At 30.8% G+C, this 17,665-nt stretch overlaps 2 protein-coding genes across 5 annotated transcripts; both read left to right on the top strand.

Moving 5' to 3' along the window:
* Positions 1-1,687: 1,687 nt before the first annotated feature.
* On the top strand, positions 1,688-3,990 carry LOC123914402 (eukaryotic translation initiation factor 4B3). Its single transcript, XM_045965540.1, has 2 exons — positions 1,688-2,887; positions 3,650-3,990. The coding sequence occupies exons 1-2, from the start codon at positions 1,797-1,799 to the stop codon at positions 3,687-3,689; spliced, it is 1,131 nt and encodes a 376-aa protein (XP_045821496.1). The 5' UTR covers positions 1,688-1,796; the 3' UTR covers positions 3,690-3,990.
* A 4,581-nt stretch (positions 3,991-8,571) lies between these two features.
* Positions 8,572-11,710, top strand: LOC123914403 (DNA-directed RNA polymerase III subunit RPC6-like). Of its 4 annotated transcripts, XM_045965543.1 has the most exons (4): positions 8,591-8,698; positions 8,945-8,999; positions 9,861-9,929; positions 10,702-11,710. In XM_045965543.1, the coding sequence occupies exon 4, from the start codon at positions 10,704-10,706 to the stop codon at positions 11,415-11,417; it is 714 nt and encodes a 237-aa protein (XP_045821499.1). In that variant the 5' UTR covers positions 8,591-8,698; positions 8,945-8,999; positions 9,861-9,929; positions 10,702-10,703; the 3' UTR covers positions 11,418-11,710. The 4 variants fall into 4 exon arrangements, with proteins under 4 accessions (XP_045821497.1, XP_045821499.1, XP_045821501.1 ...); XM_045965541.1 differs by lacking the exon at positions 9,861-9,929 and having other exon boundaries at positions 8,572-8,698; XM_045965542.1 differs by lacking the exons at positions 8,591-8,698; positions 9,861-9,929 and adding an exon at positions 8,761-8,785.
* Positions 11,711-17,665: the final 5,955 nt, after the last annotated feature.

The raw sequence follows: 17,665 nt of genomic DNA, 5'->3' as shown, positions 1-17,665 counted from the left end.
GTTGAAGATGAAAAATGGAGGTATGACGATTCTAGATCATATTGATGGCATGTATAAAGACCAAGGAGAATTCCTTTTAATTCTGCAAAGAAAGACCCAAACTTAAACATGAAGCCTTTAACAAAGTTTCCATTGTGATTTCTGATAATTCATCTGCAAGCCGCTTGATCGTGTACATACGATCCGTCAGTATTTATTTTGAAAAACTCAAGAGGAGGCTTTGACCAATGCATGTATTTTCGGCACGGGTTTTCAGTTCGAGATGCAAGAGGGATTTATTTCAATAAAAATAAATCTCCAATAACTATAACTTCTTACTACCACTCACATTTATTTGCATTTTTATTATTTTTAAAAGTAAAGAAGTTTTTAAAAATATTCCTATAAAATCTAAATACTTATGAAAATAAGAAATCATTCCTACTAGTAAAATATTTCTAAAAAAATATCCTCTAGTATGTTATTTCATGTATTGAAACACACTCCTACAACAACATAAAAATATTTTATTACCCTAGAAACTAGACAAAGGTGTATTAAGAGACAAAGAGACCATTATCATTTATTTACAATTATCCTTGCACAATTGCATATATTAATTCATCAAGAATTGAATGAATATTTACAAATTATCTATATGAAATAGTAAAATTCCATAAACAACATCCAAACAGTTTACTTTAAAATCCAAACCACTTTTTTCTGATTGTAGGAACATTGCATTATATATTTAACCATAAAAGAAAAAAAATATTCAAACCGCTTAACGTTTACACCAAATCACAATAAATTAATACAAAGAATAAGAGATAATCGTTTTGAAAGGACAAATTGAAAAAACGGTTTTAGATTAACATCTCAATACTGTTAAAATTTTAAAACCAAAACTAAATGTAGATCATAGAAAAAAATTACTATAAAAAAACTGTTGAATGTGACATAATATTTTATAATAATTAAATCTGTATAAGTTATGATTTTTAATGAATCATTATTTTTTAAGAGAAAATAACGTTGTAAAATAATTTTACATTTTCATCTAATAATAATATGCATATGCATTCCGTGAAATCACTCAATTATATCACACTTTAATTAATGACATGACAAAATGTTTAATCTCTATTAGATATATGTGTAAATTAACATAACTGTTAAACTTTTTTTTCAAGCTTAATTTTTTTTTATTCAGTAGTTTAGTGATTATAATTACACATTATAAATATGGAGAAGTTGCAAAAAATTCGAAATTAAAACCTCGATTCTTCTAATAATTTGCCTAATAAGTTATCAATTGAGCTACCCTAATAAAACAAATTCATCTTTTAATCCTGTCAAAAAGAGAATTATCTTTTAAATTTCTCAGATCTTTTAATGTTGTACCTATATAGTAATAATAATAATTTTTTGTTGTTAAATATAATAATAGTAATATCTTAATTTTTTTTTATAGAGATATCTTAATATCTTAATTTTGTTGACTGGTCTTTTAAATAATTTCTTAATGCTCATTGAAAAAAAAAAAAAATCGGATTACTATTAAAAAAAGATAAAAGATTTGTCAAAAAAGATTTGTGAAAAAATAAAAAAGAAAAGATAAAAGAATCTACACCGTTCATTTGGTATTAATATTATATATATATATATATATATATATATATATATATATATATATATATATATATATATATTTGGGCTAGGTGAGTTTTGCTGGCAAAAAACGCAAAGTAAGAGTGTGTTGTGATTTTTTGGGAACAAGAAATCTCAACAAGATCGAAACAAGAAGAACACAGAATATGGCGGCTACTGTATCTGCTTGGTCGAAACCAGGTGCATGGGCACTTGATTCTGAGGAACACGAAGCTGAACTCCTTCAAAACAAAAACAACAACAACGTTGTTGAATCCAAACCACTCGCTGAATTCCCTTCTCTCGCTGTCGCCGCCGCAACAAAACCCAAAAAGAAGAAAGCCCAAACCCTATCTTTAGCCGAATTCACTGCAAAACCTGTTCCTTCATTCACTCATCAAGATCCGGTTGATCTTCCAACCGGTCCACGTCAGCGAACCGCTGAGGAACTCGAACGTGACCGTACTCGTGGGTTTGGATCTTACGGTGGTGGTCGTTCTAATCGGGGAGATGATGAATCTTCTGTTTCAAGATGGGGTTCTAATAGGGTTCCCAGAACCGATTCGTTTGGTTCTGATAGAAGAGATAGGGATTCCAATCGTGAACCTTCTAGGGCTGATGAAATTGATAATTGGGCTGCTGCTAAGAAACCTTCTTTTGGGAATGGGTCTGATAGAAGGGATAGAGGTGAAAGAGGTGGTAGTTTTTTTGATTCGCAATCGCGGGCTGATGAATCTGATAGCTGGGTTACTAATAAGACTTTTGCGCCGAGTGAGGGACGGAGATTTGGTGGTGGTGGTGCTGGCGCTGATAGAGAGAGGAGAGTAGGGTTTGGTACTAGTGGTGGTGCTGATTCAGATAATTGGAATAATAAGAAGAAAGTTGGTGAATTTAGTGTTGCAAGTGAAAGAACTGAGAATGTTGGTGGTGGAAGGCCAAGGCTTGTTTTGCAACCGCGTTCTGCGCCTCCGAGTAATGAAAATCAGGATGTTCCTACTGTTGCTGCTGTTGTAGCAAAGCCTAAGGGTGCAAATCCGTTTGGTGAGGCTAGGCCAAGGGAGCAGGTTTTGGCGGAGAAAGGACAGGATTGGAAGAAGATTGATGAGCAACTTGAGAGCATGAAGATTAAGGAGACAACAGTGGTTGAAGGGTTTGGTAAGAGGGGTTTTGGTTCTGGTAATGGACGCGGTGAAGATAGATCTGAGAGGAGTTGGAGGAAATCAACCCCAACCCCATCTGATGATGGTCGTTCCGAAAGGTTTGTCAATAATAACATTTTGAAACCAACATAGTAGTAGTAGGATTTTTCGATATCTGTTCTTGAGTATTTTTGTTAGTTGTTTGATTCATCCTTTGTGCCAATCAGAAAATGGGGTGTTTATGGCTATAATTAGGTTTATTTTTATGCTTTTTCATGATATACTCTTATACCACATATGTTGTGATGTGTTTTGTTATGATAGTTTTTTCAGTTTCTTAACTGTTCACTTTTTGCTTGTATGCCAAAAAAGTTGTTTTAACCTTCACATGTGTGATGTGTGTAGTGTACTTCCTCATGTATTGTTGTGTTCCAAGCTTTAGAATATTTGATTGTACTATGTCTTCCATCCTTGCCTGCCTTGATACTGCTAGACTTGAACATTTATTGGTTTCTGTACTTTTGTATACTGCGGTTGTTAAGTAGTGATGCTGTTTCTTCTAGATGGCAAGAATGTTATTAGGCTTTGATTGTTGGATGATCTCAATCAACTCCATGTCTTGAAATATTTTAGCCTTGTTTTTACTTACGAAGAGAACCTTAGGGCAATGGTTGGTGTAGTGGCCACTTGACTATGAGGTCATGGGCTGAACTTTTCCTGGACCTTCACTTAATGTATAACAGAGTGAGCACAATCCCACATGGTCCTTAGACCAGGCTCCAATTTCTCTTATGCGAGTTGCGGATTTTCTGTTTATGTTTTAAATTGTACTAGTATTGGTTATTTGGCTTACTTATAATGCTTTTGACTTTATAATGCAGTGCTGAGAAAGTGGAGGATGAACACATTGAAGAAAACTAAAAGCCATCAATTACTTTTGTCCCTACAGATAGATTGACTAGGGAGTTGGAAAGGAACATTGAATATCAGAAACCTATTTTTTTGTTTCCAATTGAAGTTTTGTCTTAATTTATCTGTTTTTTTTAATGTGCAACACGGCTAAAACTGGTAAAAGACATTTTTGATAGGTATGTTGGTAGCTTAGGCAGTTTCAGTGTTTATGGCTATGGTTATGTCTGTAGCTGAATGTTGCCGTAATCGGTTAAAATTTATCCATTCATATTCTGTATAACATTGGCGGTGAACTGTCGTTTTTTTGGTATTCATGTGGTTTTCTGGTTCCCCTTTCATTTTTTATTGATATTATTAATGTTCCAACTTCAAAATATTTGTATTTGTGTTGTCGAACTTCTGATTTTGGTATACCAATGATAAGCCCAATATAAATATAAACTTCACTTTCGGAGTTACGTTGTACCCGGTGACAATTCCAATTCGTGTTCACAATGATAATGCGCGCTGTTTTGCTGTTAATATTACAATTTAGTGCCTGAGATTAGTTACTGGAAATCTACTTGTACTAGTTTTAGTTGAAGACCATTGTTTATAGTTGAAATCATGTAGGGGATATTCACCTTTAAATCAACAATTAATTAGTATAGTTCATCTTCTTACTTTTGTTGTCAAAGTTTAAAATGGCCTTATGAAGGCATGGGAGATGTTTATTTCCTCTAAAAATGCAGAGGGGTTTAAGAACATGTTGGATGTATGCTATATAGCTATAAACCTCCATAGGGAATTGAAGGAGATGTAGTTGTTTCTAAAGATTGGTGTGACAAAAACAAAAGTTGCTGTGATGTACCATTCCATGGTTGTTAAAAAGATTGTGGTTTTTATTTTTATTTTTCAACAAGAGAAACTTCATTCATTCAAAAAGCTTAAAACAAAAGCCAAATATACACTGTTTGGTATTTAAGACAATTGTGGTGATGACAAAAAGTTGTCCCGTGATTTTGTGGGGACAAGAATTTCAAGTTTTGTTCGGTCCCTTGGCCCATGTTTGTCCAGTACCAGGAACAGTTTTAAAATCAAACACAGTACGACAGAAGTTGGAATTTTTTTTTTCTACCTCTACATTTATCCCTCCACCCCTACAAATAATCTGATATTCCAATTTTACCCTCTATTTAATTTTTCCGGAAACCCTATTCATCCCCTCCACTCTACCAATGTGTTCCGGTACTAATTTTGTTTTTTTCATTTGATAATTTGAACAACAACTTTTAGCAAAAAACCAGAACACTGGAAAACTATTCTGGTATATTAAATTTTCCCAAAATTCAACCCGGAACAGTTGATAATTTCTTCAATCTTCACCGAGCAGAACATCAAGAATTGAATGAAGAATTTCTTAGCTTTTTCATGAACAGCATATAGACAATTAACAGTTCTACACCAGAGAAAACGCGATGTTTTGATGTGGTTCTCAAAAAATCAGATTCAACATCAATTTTCATTTGCTCCTATAATGATTAGAGGTGGGAATAGGCTAGGCCGAGCTAGGCTTTGCCAAGCCTGAGCCTGGCCTGTCAAAAAATCGAAGGTCTGAGTCTGGCCTGTGGCCTATCATAGGCTTAAATTCTAGGCCTGAGCCTGGCCTTTTGAAAGTCTGATGTGGCCTGTTAGCCTGTTTAAAAGCCTATTTCATATGAACATATTTAAATAAATAATTATATTTATTTTGAAATATACTTATGAACTAATAAAATAATGTTCCATTTGATATTTTAGAGAATTTGACTATATATGTCATCATATTTCAATTCTAGTTTATAATAATACATTTATATATGTTAAAAACTAATGTAGATTAATAAACTTAAATTACTTAAAAAGTTAATAGATTTATAATTTAATCAAAGTATAAATTTTAATATATAAATAATAATCGTAATAAAAATATTATTCATGTTAACTTAAATAGGCCGTCCTAGTAGGCCTCAAAGGCTTTTTTAATGGCCTGCGGCTTGGCCTTTTTAGCTAAATAGGCTTATAAAAAAGCATTGGCCTGCTCTATTTAAAGAAATAGGCTGGCCTGGCCTGAGCCTATGTAGGCTAGGCCTTAAGGCCATGTAGGCCGGCCTGGCCTGTTCCCACCTCTAATAATGATTAGTTTATCGGTTTCTACATTTTTTTGGAAGACAAAGCTATCATCAAAATCAATTTGACCAATTCAGTTCAAGTGCCTACTATGGAGCTCGACCTTCGCTCGTTCCTTCCCGACGACACCGAAGCCGCCGATCTCCACTCATCACTGAACCGGCAACGAAATTCTCAACGACTGTGATACTTCCTCATCTTCATCATCACCTTCTCCTCCTTTTTCTCTGCATCACAACAATAACCACAATAAACCCATTGAGTTTCCCTCAACCCGTACCCGTTTCAATTTCTCGGGTAAAACCCGATAAACCTCCACGCCCATTCTCATCTTTATTCGGTCGTGTTACACCAAATGCTAAACACGTGTTGCTCTTGCTGCTGCCGCTGCTTCTAGATCTGTTCCGACTCCACATGCGGCGGTGATAATTTCCAGAAGGAGAAGTTATAATTTGGCCAGATTTGAATCGAATTGTTCTGATGTGGAGTCTAATTTCTAAAGGTAGTGAATTGGGTGACAAAATTGATGATTATGTTGAAAGAAAAATTGATAGGAGTGTGAGTGTTGATGATGTTGAAATTGGTGTGAAATTGAAGTGAATAGTGATGATGTTCTTATTAGTATACCGGAAAACTTTTTAAAACTTATATAAAGCAAATTGATAAAAATGATAGTTTTTATTTATATACAAGGACAAAATAGGCAGTTCACACAAAATGTAGGGGTTGAGGTATAATTGTTGGGGTAGAGAAAAAAATTCTCCAGAAGTTGTCCTATACAGTCCCTTATTTTTAGCAGATCAAACGCAAAGGAGATGGAATACCCATTATGGGGGGAAATATAGAATTAATGCACAGTCAAACAGATACAACTTTTAAGCACAAATTTGCTTTTAACTTGCACATCTACAACGAGCAAACAACTAATGATTACACCAAAGTAAGAATAAATCTCCCATCTTTATCAACAACAAATTCCTTTAACCAAGTACCTGAAGCACGGAAGAAATTAGAGTAACTTAAGAAACAAAAGAACCTTTCAATCTAAGACACACAAACTCAAAAGAGCATGATCAAATGAATATGAAGGTGAAGACCAACAAGGGCCAGAACTGAAAAAGTTAACACCTGTTCAAGAACTGAAAAAGAGGAAGATTGTATTTGAAGCGGACTGTGAACACCTGTTCAAGCTATTGCAGAAAAAAAAAACCCTCTCATTTATTGGGGAGACCTAGGGTTAGCAACTTCTAATATGATAGAAAAGTTTTTCCCCACAACCTTACTATTATCCCCCTACCCCTACAAACTAAACAAAATACCAATTTTTAATCCTTCTAAGAATGAAACCCATCCACCCTCACCAAGGCTCTATTTGAAGTGTGGTAAAATTAACGGTTTTATTAGCTGATAATTGTAAAATGGCATAAAAAGATATTTTTTTTATAAGATAAAAAGACATTATTAATTATTAATTAATAATAAAATTTATATTTAAGATAATAATTTAAATTTATTAATGTAATTTATCTTTGATATATGATTATTAATATTTTATCAATATTATTATTAAATTTATTTATGTATGCTGAAATTTTATTTTATTTTAAATTTATTTTTATTTTAATGTTATATATCTTTTTCTATCAAAAAAATGTTATATATCTTACAAGTCAAAGTGAATATATACTTAACATAATTATAAAGTATATTCGACACAATTATGTCAATTTTACACTAAACATATAATATACTGTAAAACTTAAGATAATCTTTAACTATACTTGCTAAAAAAAATTAAAAATAATCTAAAGTACAATTATATTAATCCAAAACAATAATCAAAATAATATCTTAAGATAAAACATCAAATATCCTTCTTTATCACAATATTCTTTATCAACAATATAATATATACCTGTAGAAAAAACAAAAATGTATTTTTATTTTTTATTTATTTATGAAACAAGCATCTCAAAAAGGCAAAAATTACTTGTAAGAATAGGACATGTTTTGTATTTTTTTATTATTATTAATGGAAGATGGTTTATGTTCTAAGCAAATAGTTATTTTTATTTTAAATTAAAATAAATTATAAAGGGTAAAAGTGGATTTTAGTTAAAATAATAAGGATAAAAGTGGAAGAAAAAATTATAAATTATAAGCTACTTGAAATAGTGTCCGGAAAATAAGCTATATAAGTAAAAAAGATTTCTACCAAATAGTTTTAGGGTCCTTTTGAATTGATTTATTTTTGAATTTATGCAAAACAGCTTATTCAAGGTAGTTTATGAAAAAACAATTTATAAAAATAGAATTATTGTTAGTAAAAATTTATAAATTAACATAAAACTTTATTTATTTACCTAAACTATTTTCATAAACACAAATAAACTAAATCCGTCATTAAAAATAAAATAAAAAAAAATCGAATCCAAATGTATCCTTGTTAGCTTATAAGCTATAAAACATAATTTATACTCCCTCCGTCCCATATTATATAAGCAAAAAAAAATCACTTTTTCATGTCCCAAATTATAAGGAAAAAAAAATCAACTTTTATCATTTTCAAGATAGACTTTTACTTAATTTATTCTCTCTCTCTCATTTTTCCCCATAATCAATAACCAATAAAAACTCTTTTTACATCTTCCAATAAACCTTATTTCATCAAAAACACAAAAAATCATTTTTAAAATTATCATATTTTAAGTATGAAAATAATTTTTTTTGCTTATATCATAACACGGTGAGACTAATTTATAAGCAAGTTGAAGCTGAATCGAAGAGTAATTTTTTTTGTGACGGTTAGCAATTTGCCTTTATCATTATCGATCCCCACTATTTTGTTTTCCACTTCGCTCAAAACTGAGGTAATTAGAGTTTTTTTTCCTCTCTTCAATTTCCATTACCGAAAATCTTCACCATCGTTAGTTTCTCTTTATTACCAAACCAATTAGGTCAAAACTGATTTTATTGCTTTGGTTGTTATAATGGTGTTTTCTTTGTGTATGCAATTTGTTACTTTGATTGATTTGTTTGTTATAAGTAGTATTTTGTTTTAGGAGTTTAACCATTTCTTGCAAGTTGTAATTATAATTGTCTTGTTTCATGTGCAGACACCTAAAGTTGTTGCCATGTCCAAAGAAAAGATGAAAAATGCTGATAAATATGGTACTGTTATGATAATATGTAAATTTTTGTTTAGTTTTCTGGTTTTAGTCTTTAATTTCAAAGATCAAAGATGAGAGAATAATACTATATGACTTGTAGTTGTTAATGTTATCTGCTTTTATTGTTGTGACTCCATAATTTCTTTTGTCTCAAGGATAGTTTTTTCATTAAGATGAATTTAAGTTATTGTGGGTATCCGGGAATTAGGATCGGTTCTTTTAGAACTTATTAGAAGAGCTTCTAAAAATCCTCGGGTGTTAAATTGGTTATCTTTTTTATTATTGGTATTTTTGGGAATAGTAATTCTAAAAAAATTGAATAATAAATGATGACATATGACACCAAGAATGATTTAGTCGAAGTGGTAAGGGTCTTGGTCTCCTTAAGCAGGTGGTCAGTGGAGCGATTCTTGACTCCCGCGTATGGAAAAAAAAATTGATTGAGAGGGGGAGAACCCACCTTGTCTGTCCCACAGGTTCCTGAGGAGATTAGTCGTTACTACCGGCCATGGAAATGTTGTACCTATATCATGATAACCAAAAAAAAAAAAATGGCAACACATGACATGGAACTGTTGATAGGTATGTTCTGTTTTAGGGATTGAATGGATCCAGTGGCGGATCCACTGCCTGGCCAGCCCGGGCACTTGCTCAGGCTCTGGTGAAAAATTTGGTATTTTAGGGGTTAGTTTAGGGCAAAGCTGAGATTTTTCGGTGCACAGCTGAGATTTTTGTTTACAAGTGAGATTTTGCTCAGGCTTTATAAATTTTCTGGCTCCGCCACTAAATGGATCCCATAACTCATGTTTGCAGATTGTTGTTTGCTGAGTTCCTCAACCTTCATTCTTTTGTGCATTATTAGGTCCTTAGGAACATGAAGCAATTGAACTAATGAGCTGTTTCTGTGTATATGTCGGGGTCTAGTTGATAGGTATGTTAACTTTTTCTGCTTGATAGGTATGTTAACTTTTTCTGCTTGATAGGTATGTGAACTAGTGTGTTGTGTGGTATGTGAACTAGTGTGTTGTGTGAACTTTGACAAAAGCTGGCGTTCCTCTCTTATGCAAAGAAGATGGCTGATCCTAAATTGCCATGATGTGTTTGATTCTGTTGGACTATTTTTCTACTCTTAACTTTTCATGTGTTTTTGTTTTATATTTTGTTATATTTGGGTTGTATAATTGTATTGGACAGTCTATGTTCAAAATATCACAACTTCACATTCAAGATAAAGGAAGTGGAAGCTGTAAAATGTTAAATATTTTGGCTATTAGTTAAAATAAGCAATTTTTTTGTTTTGTTTTTTCATCATGATTCATGGCTATTAGTGTTTTAGTTGAAGGTTTCTAGTCACTTTATCTCTTTTAGTATTGTACTATTTCCTTGAAAATAAACACTGCTTGACAAGTTCCTTATGAATTTTGGATTCTGCTGTTTCTTGTGTGTTTGAATTTGTCATATAGTAAGTCATAGTCTTAAAATAATGATCATTATGTGTCTATTTCCATTTTTCCATGTTAAATATTTTAGATGGACAGGTTTAAAGATTCTCTATTATGATTCACTCAACATTTTAATTTGTAATTTCATCTTCATGAAAGTATTATTTACTTGAGAATGTAAACTGTGAAGCACTTTTAATTTTTATTAACCATTTGAGTTATGTAATTAATTACACTCTGCTTGACATTTTTTTCTGCAAGGAATGAATCGTTTGCAAGAATCTGTTTCCCCTCAACGGAAACGACAAAGAGTGTCTGAGCCCTCCTTGACAAATGAAGAGCGTCTACTCTATAATCTCATACGTAGTAAAACAAACATAGGGATCTCGACACTAGAAATGAAAAGAGAAACAAATCTTCCTCCTACTGTGGTCAATAAATTCCTGAAGCTACTTGTGTCCAAGGATATGGTAAAGGAAGTTCCTACCATTCAAAACAAAGGTAGAAAACACTTCATGGCAACAGAGTTTGTACCTTCCGAGGAAATCACCGGTGGGCATTTTTATAGTGATGGGAATCTTGATAAGGAACTTATAGACGCTTTGAAGAAAGTGTGCGTGAAATGCATTTCCATGCAGAGAGTTTCTACATGTGATGGATGTTTAGAGTGGTGTAAAAAGACCGGAGTTTTTACCACTGAAGTCACAGAAAAACAAATAAAAGGGATTTTGGAAACTTTGGTTTTGGATAATGAGATAATGCAGATGACAAGTACCGGATATGGGGATTTTGCATCTATTCCCGTTGGCAAAACTTGTTACATATGCAAAAACAAGGGCGTAGTTAAAGGGGGAAAGAAATCGGTCGACTCAACTTCCTTTCCATGTTTTTCTTGTCAACGAATGAGCTTTTGTTCACCAGATGGGGCTGTCTCTCCAGCAACATGTGTCTATTATCAGAAATGGTTGGATTTCTGAATGAGTATATTACTACTAATTTGTTTTGAGTTTTTTAAAGTGCCTATTGCAGTTTCTTTATTCTTTCTCTTTATAACTTTATTGCTAGTATCAGTTTAGAAAATATGGAGGTTGGTGGTCATTGTTATCAGTTTATCAGATTAACATATCTTTACTACCATTTTGTAAATCGATTTGCTGTACTGATGAACATTCAACTTGTAGGTCAAGTTGTGTTTTTTATTGCTTTGTAAGAATCTTACAGTAGTACTGGTATGTTATATTTTGGTATACTTGGTTTTCTGGGAATAAAATTATGTGAATCCCTCATAAGTATTACATGTTTGGTCTACTACATTTGAGTTAAGTATATGTACAGAATTTCTAAGTCTTGTGGTTTTAGTTACAGTAGAGATAACAAAAGGGAAAAAAAAAAAAAAAAACTAAGAAACTATTCCCGGATAAAGACTACACCCTACGTGTCATCGAGAAGAGGTATAGAGAGCTCACTAGGAGGAATAGAAATTTTCACTAAAGGTGAGTCAGATAAAGCACCCATCTTTGCCAACACGTCCGCCCATGCGTTACCTTTCCGTAACGTATGATCAACCGCAACCTCCCATTCTCTCAAGAAGTTACCGAAAATTTTAATTAAATGTATACCGAAGAATTTATATAAGCACGTCATAGTACTCTCATATATATCTAAGAGTAGCAATCTTATTTTGACAATAGATAAAGTAGCAGTCTGATAGTTTAAGAAAATGATTTTATATATTATAGTTAGGTCTATGTGTAAGCTATTCTCGAAAAAACATTTTCTTGAAATTTATTTTTATGTTGAAAATAAAATAGTTATTTTAATTAGCTTTTGAAGAAAATAATTTTTAATAGAAGGAAAAGAAAAAATAATTTATGGTGTTTATGCCCTTTTAAATTATATTAATGAAAAACAATTTTAACAAGTGTAATTTATTTATATTTTCTACAAATGTGCATAGCTTTTAACTTGAATAATTTTATATTAAAAACAATTTTTAGAGATTATAAACATACCCAAACATTCTAGAACCAATTTTCTGACATTAGGAATGTGAATTTTTTTTCTTCTGATTGTACCAAAAAAAAAAAACTTCTCAAATTAGGAATGTAATTAGGTATGTAAATTACTAATAATTAAATAATTAAGTATGACTTATTATTTAATAAGTCACATGGGAATCCCTGATTGCGGAGTATTTCCCGTATGAATGAGGATTGGTGGAAAAAGTCCCTCAGATAGAGGTTTGGGGATTGAGGGCGGGATTTTATCCCCCGCCCATGGAGACTCACTCTATCACTGAACATTTTATTAAAATAATATTTATATGTGTATAAATTTTGCTTATAAGTTATGTTTATTGTTCTCATAAGACTCATAATAATGTCTTATTTATTTTTCCCGTATGATTAAAAATAATATAAATTTGATATTATTTTTATTGTCGAGTCCTAGCAGAAACTATGGGATCCTATTTCTCTTCTCATAAGAGCATCTCCAATGGTGATACCACTTTGGGTATCATATATTACTAACAAGTGGTCCCTACAATGCCATATAATATTTATGCAACTCATACATATTTTACTCCAATTGTGATATCACTTTTTGAGTATCATACATTAATGACAAACGGTAATGTTTTGACATATATGGAAGCTATTAAATTGGATAATAATAACATTAAGGACAAAACTTACATGCATTTCCATACATGCATTTCTTACTTTTCCTCTCACAAAGAGGTAGTTTTTTTTATTAAAAAATAATTTTCTTTTATTTTTTCAAAATGAAAAAACACAAATAACCACCTCTTTGTGAGTGGAAAAGTAAGAAATGCATGTATGGAAATGCATGTAAGTTTTGTCCTAACATTAAATTGATGATACGATATCTTTGTGGTTTATTTTTTTATGGCAAAATTACACCACAAGTCCTTTATCTTATTTATTTGTAACACTTTGGTCCTTTATCTTTTTTTTGTAACACTTTGGTCCTTTATCTTTTATTTGTAACACTTTAGTCCTTTATTTTTTTTATTTGTAACACTTTAGTCCATTTTTTTTAACAGTTTGGTCCTTTATCTTTTTTTATTTGTAACAGTTTGGTCCTTTATTTTTTATAAATAAATAAGATAAGGACCAAAGTGTTACAAAAAAAAAAGATAAAGGACCAAATTGTTACAAAAAAAAGATAAAGGACAAAACTGTTACAAAAAAATAAGATAAATGACTGGTAATGTAATTTTGCCTTTTATATCAAACTGTAATTTTCTTTATTTATAAAGTAATGGTGTAAATTTATAAAGAATTTATACACAAAATAACAAAATTTTGTTAGGTTTGTTTTGATTGCTGGAGGACAGATAAGTTTAGCACGGAAATTGCCAATAAGGGAATAAAAATAAAAAACACTATTAATAGAAATAAAACCAATTCGGGATCCTACTTCTTTCTTCTGCCGCCGCACTAGGTTTGTTTTGATTGCTGGAGAAAAGGTAAGTTTAGCACGGAAATTGCCAATAAGGGAATTTAAAAAAAAAACTATTAATAGAAATTAAAACAATTCGGAAGACAGACCTTCGATACTTGGAATATAGTTGGTATTTGGTTCATCAAGTCCAACACAACAGTCTGGGTATTGTTGAAGAACCAAGTTTGTTACGGTGGGAAAATCAGATCTAGGTTGAGCAAAATATAAAGTTGATGTTGTTTTCCTTATTAGTTTAAGGACAACCTCATTAGGATTATGTGTTCATGATAGTAATGGTCAGTTCATGGCTTACATGACACAATGATAATAGTATGTGGTTTCAACTTTAGAGAGAGAAACATGGACTTTACTTTTAACCATGAAAGAAGCTAGATATAGAGGATTGGATCAACATATTGTTATTTATATGTCGTCTTTTCTAAACTTTGAGGTTAAGTTTGTTAGGAGACAAGCAAATTCGGTTGCTCATACTCTTGCTAAGGTGGTCAATTCTCAGGCTAGTTTCCAATTTCTATAGATTTGAGATTATTTCATTATGTATTGACATTTAGTAGTTCTTTTTTTACTAAATAAAAGATATCCATTCATTCAAATTGAGAAGAGTACATCAATGCAATGCAAATTCAAAATATCTAAAAACAAAAAGGATGAATCTGCGAACAAACTTACAACATCCGTGTTGATAGCATAAAACAACATGTTGCATAAGCCTACATATTTGACTATATCGAAGTGTCTGGAACATCGATGCCTTCGGATCCAGTGCCGGCTCTGAGATTTTGGAGGTCCAGGGCAAATAATAAAAATGGACCCCTAATAAAAAATGCAATTTTTTTATAAAAAGAATATCATTTGTTTAAATTGTAAATAATGTTAATAACATCAAAAATAGTTATTTTTATGTGTAACTGACATAAAAAAAAGGTCATATTTCGCAACATTGAAATTGATTATTAATAAATAAAATTAACATTTACACAACAAATAAAATAAATAACAAAATTGATAGTGTCTTGATGATCTAAAAAAAATTGACAGTGTTTTGATGATCTAAAAAAAAAATTGATAGTGTTTTTTCATAAAAATTATAATTTAATTTTATAAATTAATTCTTTATTTTCATAGAAATTTTTCAAAGAAATAACAAAATGTGGTTTTTTTTTTTTTTATATAGATAAAGTAGTAAAGTTATTTATGAGTTATAACGTTATTTTATTTATAGAAAAAATCATCATTTTGTAAAAAGAAATAATTTTTGAATTAGTTTGATTTATAATTTTTATGGTGATATTGATTGTGATTTGTTGAAAGTTGATCTATTTAAATAAAACAAACAAAAAATTGCCAAAACTAGGAATCGAACCCAATCCCACCTGCTTCCAAGTAAGCTAGGAATTACACACTAACCAACTGAGCTATCATTAATTCATGTAAACAAAATCTCAGCACAAATACTTAACCAATTAAATTTAACATGATGGACCCAAAAAAAAATTGAGCCCCAGTTTTTTGGGGGCCCTGGGCTCGGGCCCTGCTTGCCCTGGCCCAAAAATCATTGATTGGATCAAACTAAGGGTCTGTTTGGTAAAAATAAGCTATAAGCTAGCTGATAGCTGATAAGCTAGCTGATAGCTGAAAAGCTAGCTTATTGAAATTAAAGTGTTTGGTAAAATTAGCTTTTAAAGTAGTTATTAAATATAAAATTACATAATTGATAGTGGGTAGTTTATTTTTTAGAGTGGGTAGTTATTAAATTAAAGGGTAAAAATGGAATAAGTGTAAAAAGCTATAAGCTATAAGCTCAAATGTTACTTGAAATAGCATCTGAAAAAAAGCTATAAGCTAGTACAAAAAGCTTGTTACCAAACACCTCTAAATTTTTGAAACAAGCTTATAAGCTCATATAATAAGCTATAAGCTAGCTTATTTGTGTTACAAAACAGAGCCTAAATCTTCAACCTGAAACAAATGAACATCGCACCAAGACGAGACAACAATACTCCGCACTAAGACGGAACAACAATACTCCGCAGTAAGACGGGAAAATAAAAACAAACGTGACGAAATCACAAAAACAAACAAAAAAAACTAAATATGTGTGGAAATCAAACTTATTTAATTAAAATAGAAAGAAAAACGATTTGGAGGGGTGATTTTAAGACTAAATTAACCCTAAAACACCCCTCACCCGTAGATCAAAAAGAAGAGAAAAAGTGGTAATGACTAGTAGTTAATGAAATAAATTAAGTTTGTTTGATTAAAAAAAACGAGAATTTAATGACACACGCTATTTTTTTTGTTTTTTTTTTGTTTTGATGGTTTGTTGATATTCTTTGGCTAATTGCAGTTTTGGCCCCTCAAGTTTCAATTTTGTGATTTTAACCTCCTAAGTCTGACAATTGTGCGATCTTGACCCCCAAGTTTCAATTGTGTGATTTTGGCCCCCCAAGTTTAACCCCCTTTGCATTTGCTAGCCCCTCATTGACTTTTTGACTAAAAATTGCTTATGTGGTATTTTTTTTATAAAAAAAGTTTTAAAAAGAAAAAATCGTATTAATTTTTAAAAGGTTTAATCATTATTGTTTTTCCAAGAAACAGTTTGTCAAATTTTTTAAATAAAGTATATTTTTATAACAAATTAAAATTTAAAATATGTTTTAAAATTTTTAAAAAAAGTGTATTAATTTTTTTAATAAAAGGTTGAATAATTATTTTTTAAGAAAAGAGGTTTATAAAGTTTTTAAAATAATTTAAAATAATTAGTTTTTTATGAACTAATTTTTAATTAATTTTTAAAACTTTGTAAACTGTTTTTGTTTTTTAAAAACAATTATTCAACCTTTTATTAAAAAAAATTAATAGAAATTTTTTCAATTTTCAAACTATTTTATTTTATTTTTTTAATTTTAAAATGTCTCATGAGAAATTTTTAGTTAAAAAAGTTAACGGGGACTAGCAAATGCAAAATGGTGTAAACTTGGGGGTCAAAATCGCACAATTGAAACTTGGGAGGCCAAAATCACATAGTTGTCAAACTTAGGGGGTTAAAATCGCACAATTGTAAAACTTGGGAGAACAAAATTGCAATTAATTAAGCAATATTCTTTTCACACGCTATTTTAGTACTATCCATTAATACAATTTCATAAAATGGAAATTGATTAGTAATACTACCAGAATTAACTTCACGGAAGAAAAAAAATACTACCAGAATTAATTTACTATTCATAATTTTTTTGCTATTTTTAATAGAAACTAGTTAAAAGATCCGTGCATTCGCACGAGTCTATTGACTTTTATTTGATATTTAAGTTTATCATTATATTAAGGTAAAAATTTATTTAGAATAAAATACTTAATATTTTGTTATATAATATTGTTAAAAAATAAGTGAAAGTATTGTGTTATTTCTAGTAAAACTTATTAAATGAATAAATTATAAATGAAAAATATTTATCCAATTTTTTATGTATCAGTGACAAATATGTTGGAACTTAATTAAAGCAAGAACATACACACATAGTTGAGAGAGAATTAAGAGAGAAAGAAGTTATTGTTATTGATCTCACTATATCATAATGTCATTTTACACCACTATTTATAATGTGTTGCTTACAGGTTAAGTTACTAGCAAACTAGTAACTACCCCTAACTAACTCCCTAAGATCAAGTAACTAACATAACAGAAAAACTAACAAACACACAACTCATCACATAAAATCACCTAACTAACTCT

The sequence above is a fragment of the Trifolium pratense genome, linkage group LG3, assembly GCF_020283565.1.
Source record: "Trifolium pratense cultivar HEN17-A07 linkage group LG3, ARS_RC_1.1, whole genome shotgun sequence".
Classification (NCBI taxonomy): domain Eukaryota; kingdom Viridiplantae; phylum Streptophyta; class Magnoliopsida; order Fabales; family Fabaceae; genus Trifolium; species Trifolium pratense.
Note: the sequence above shows the minus strand (reverse complement) of the source record. Positions and strands in the feature narration are given on the sequence as shown.

Bases quoted from the DNA above. Each gene is read 5' to 3' on its own strand.
- LOC123914402 (XM_045965540.1), top strand. From the start codon at position 1,797: ATGGCGGCTACTGTATCTGCTTGGTCGAAACCAGGTGCATGGGCACTT. The intron at 2,888-3,649 runs GTTTGTCAATAA...TTTATAATGCAG, and splicing joins GATGATGGTCGTTCCGAAAG to TGCTGAGAAAGTGGAGGATG.
- LOC123914403 (XM_045965541.1), top strand. From the start codon at position 8,963: ATGTCCAAAGAAAAGATGAAAAATGCTGATAAATATG. The intron at 9,000-10,701 runs GTACTGTTATGA...TTTTTCTGCAAG, and splicing joins GAAAAATGCTGATAAATATG to GAATGAATCGTTTGCAAGAA.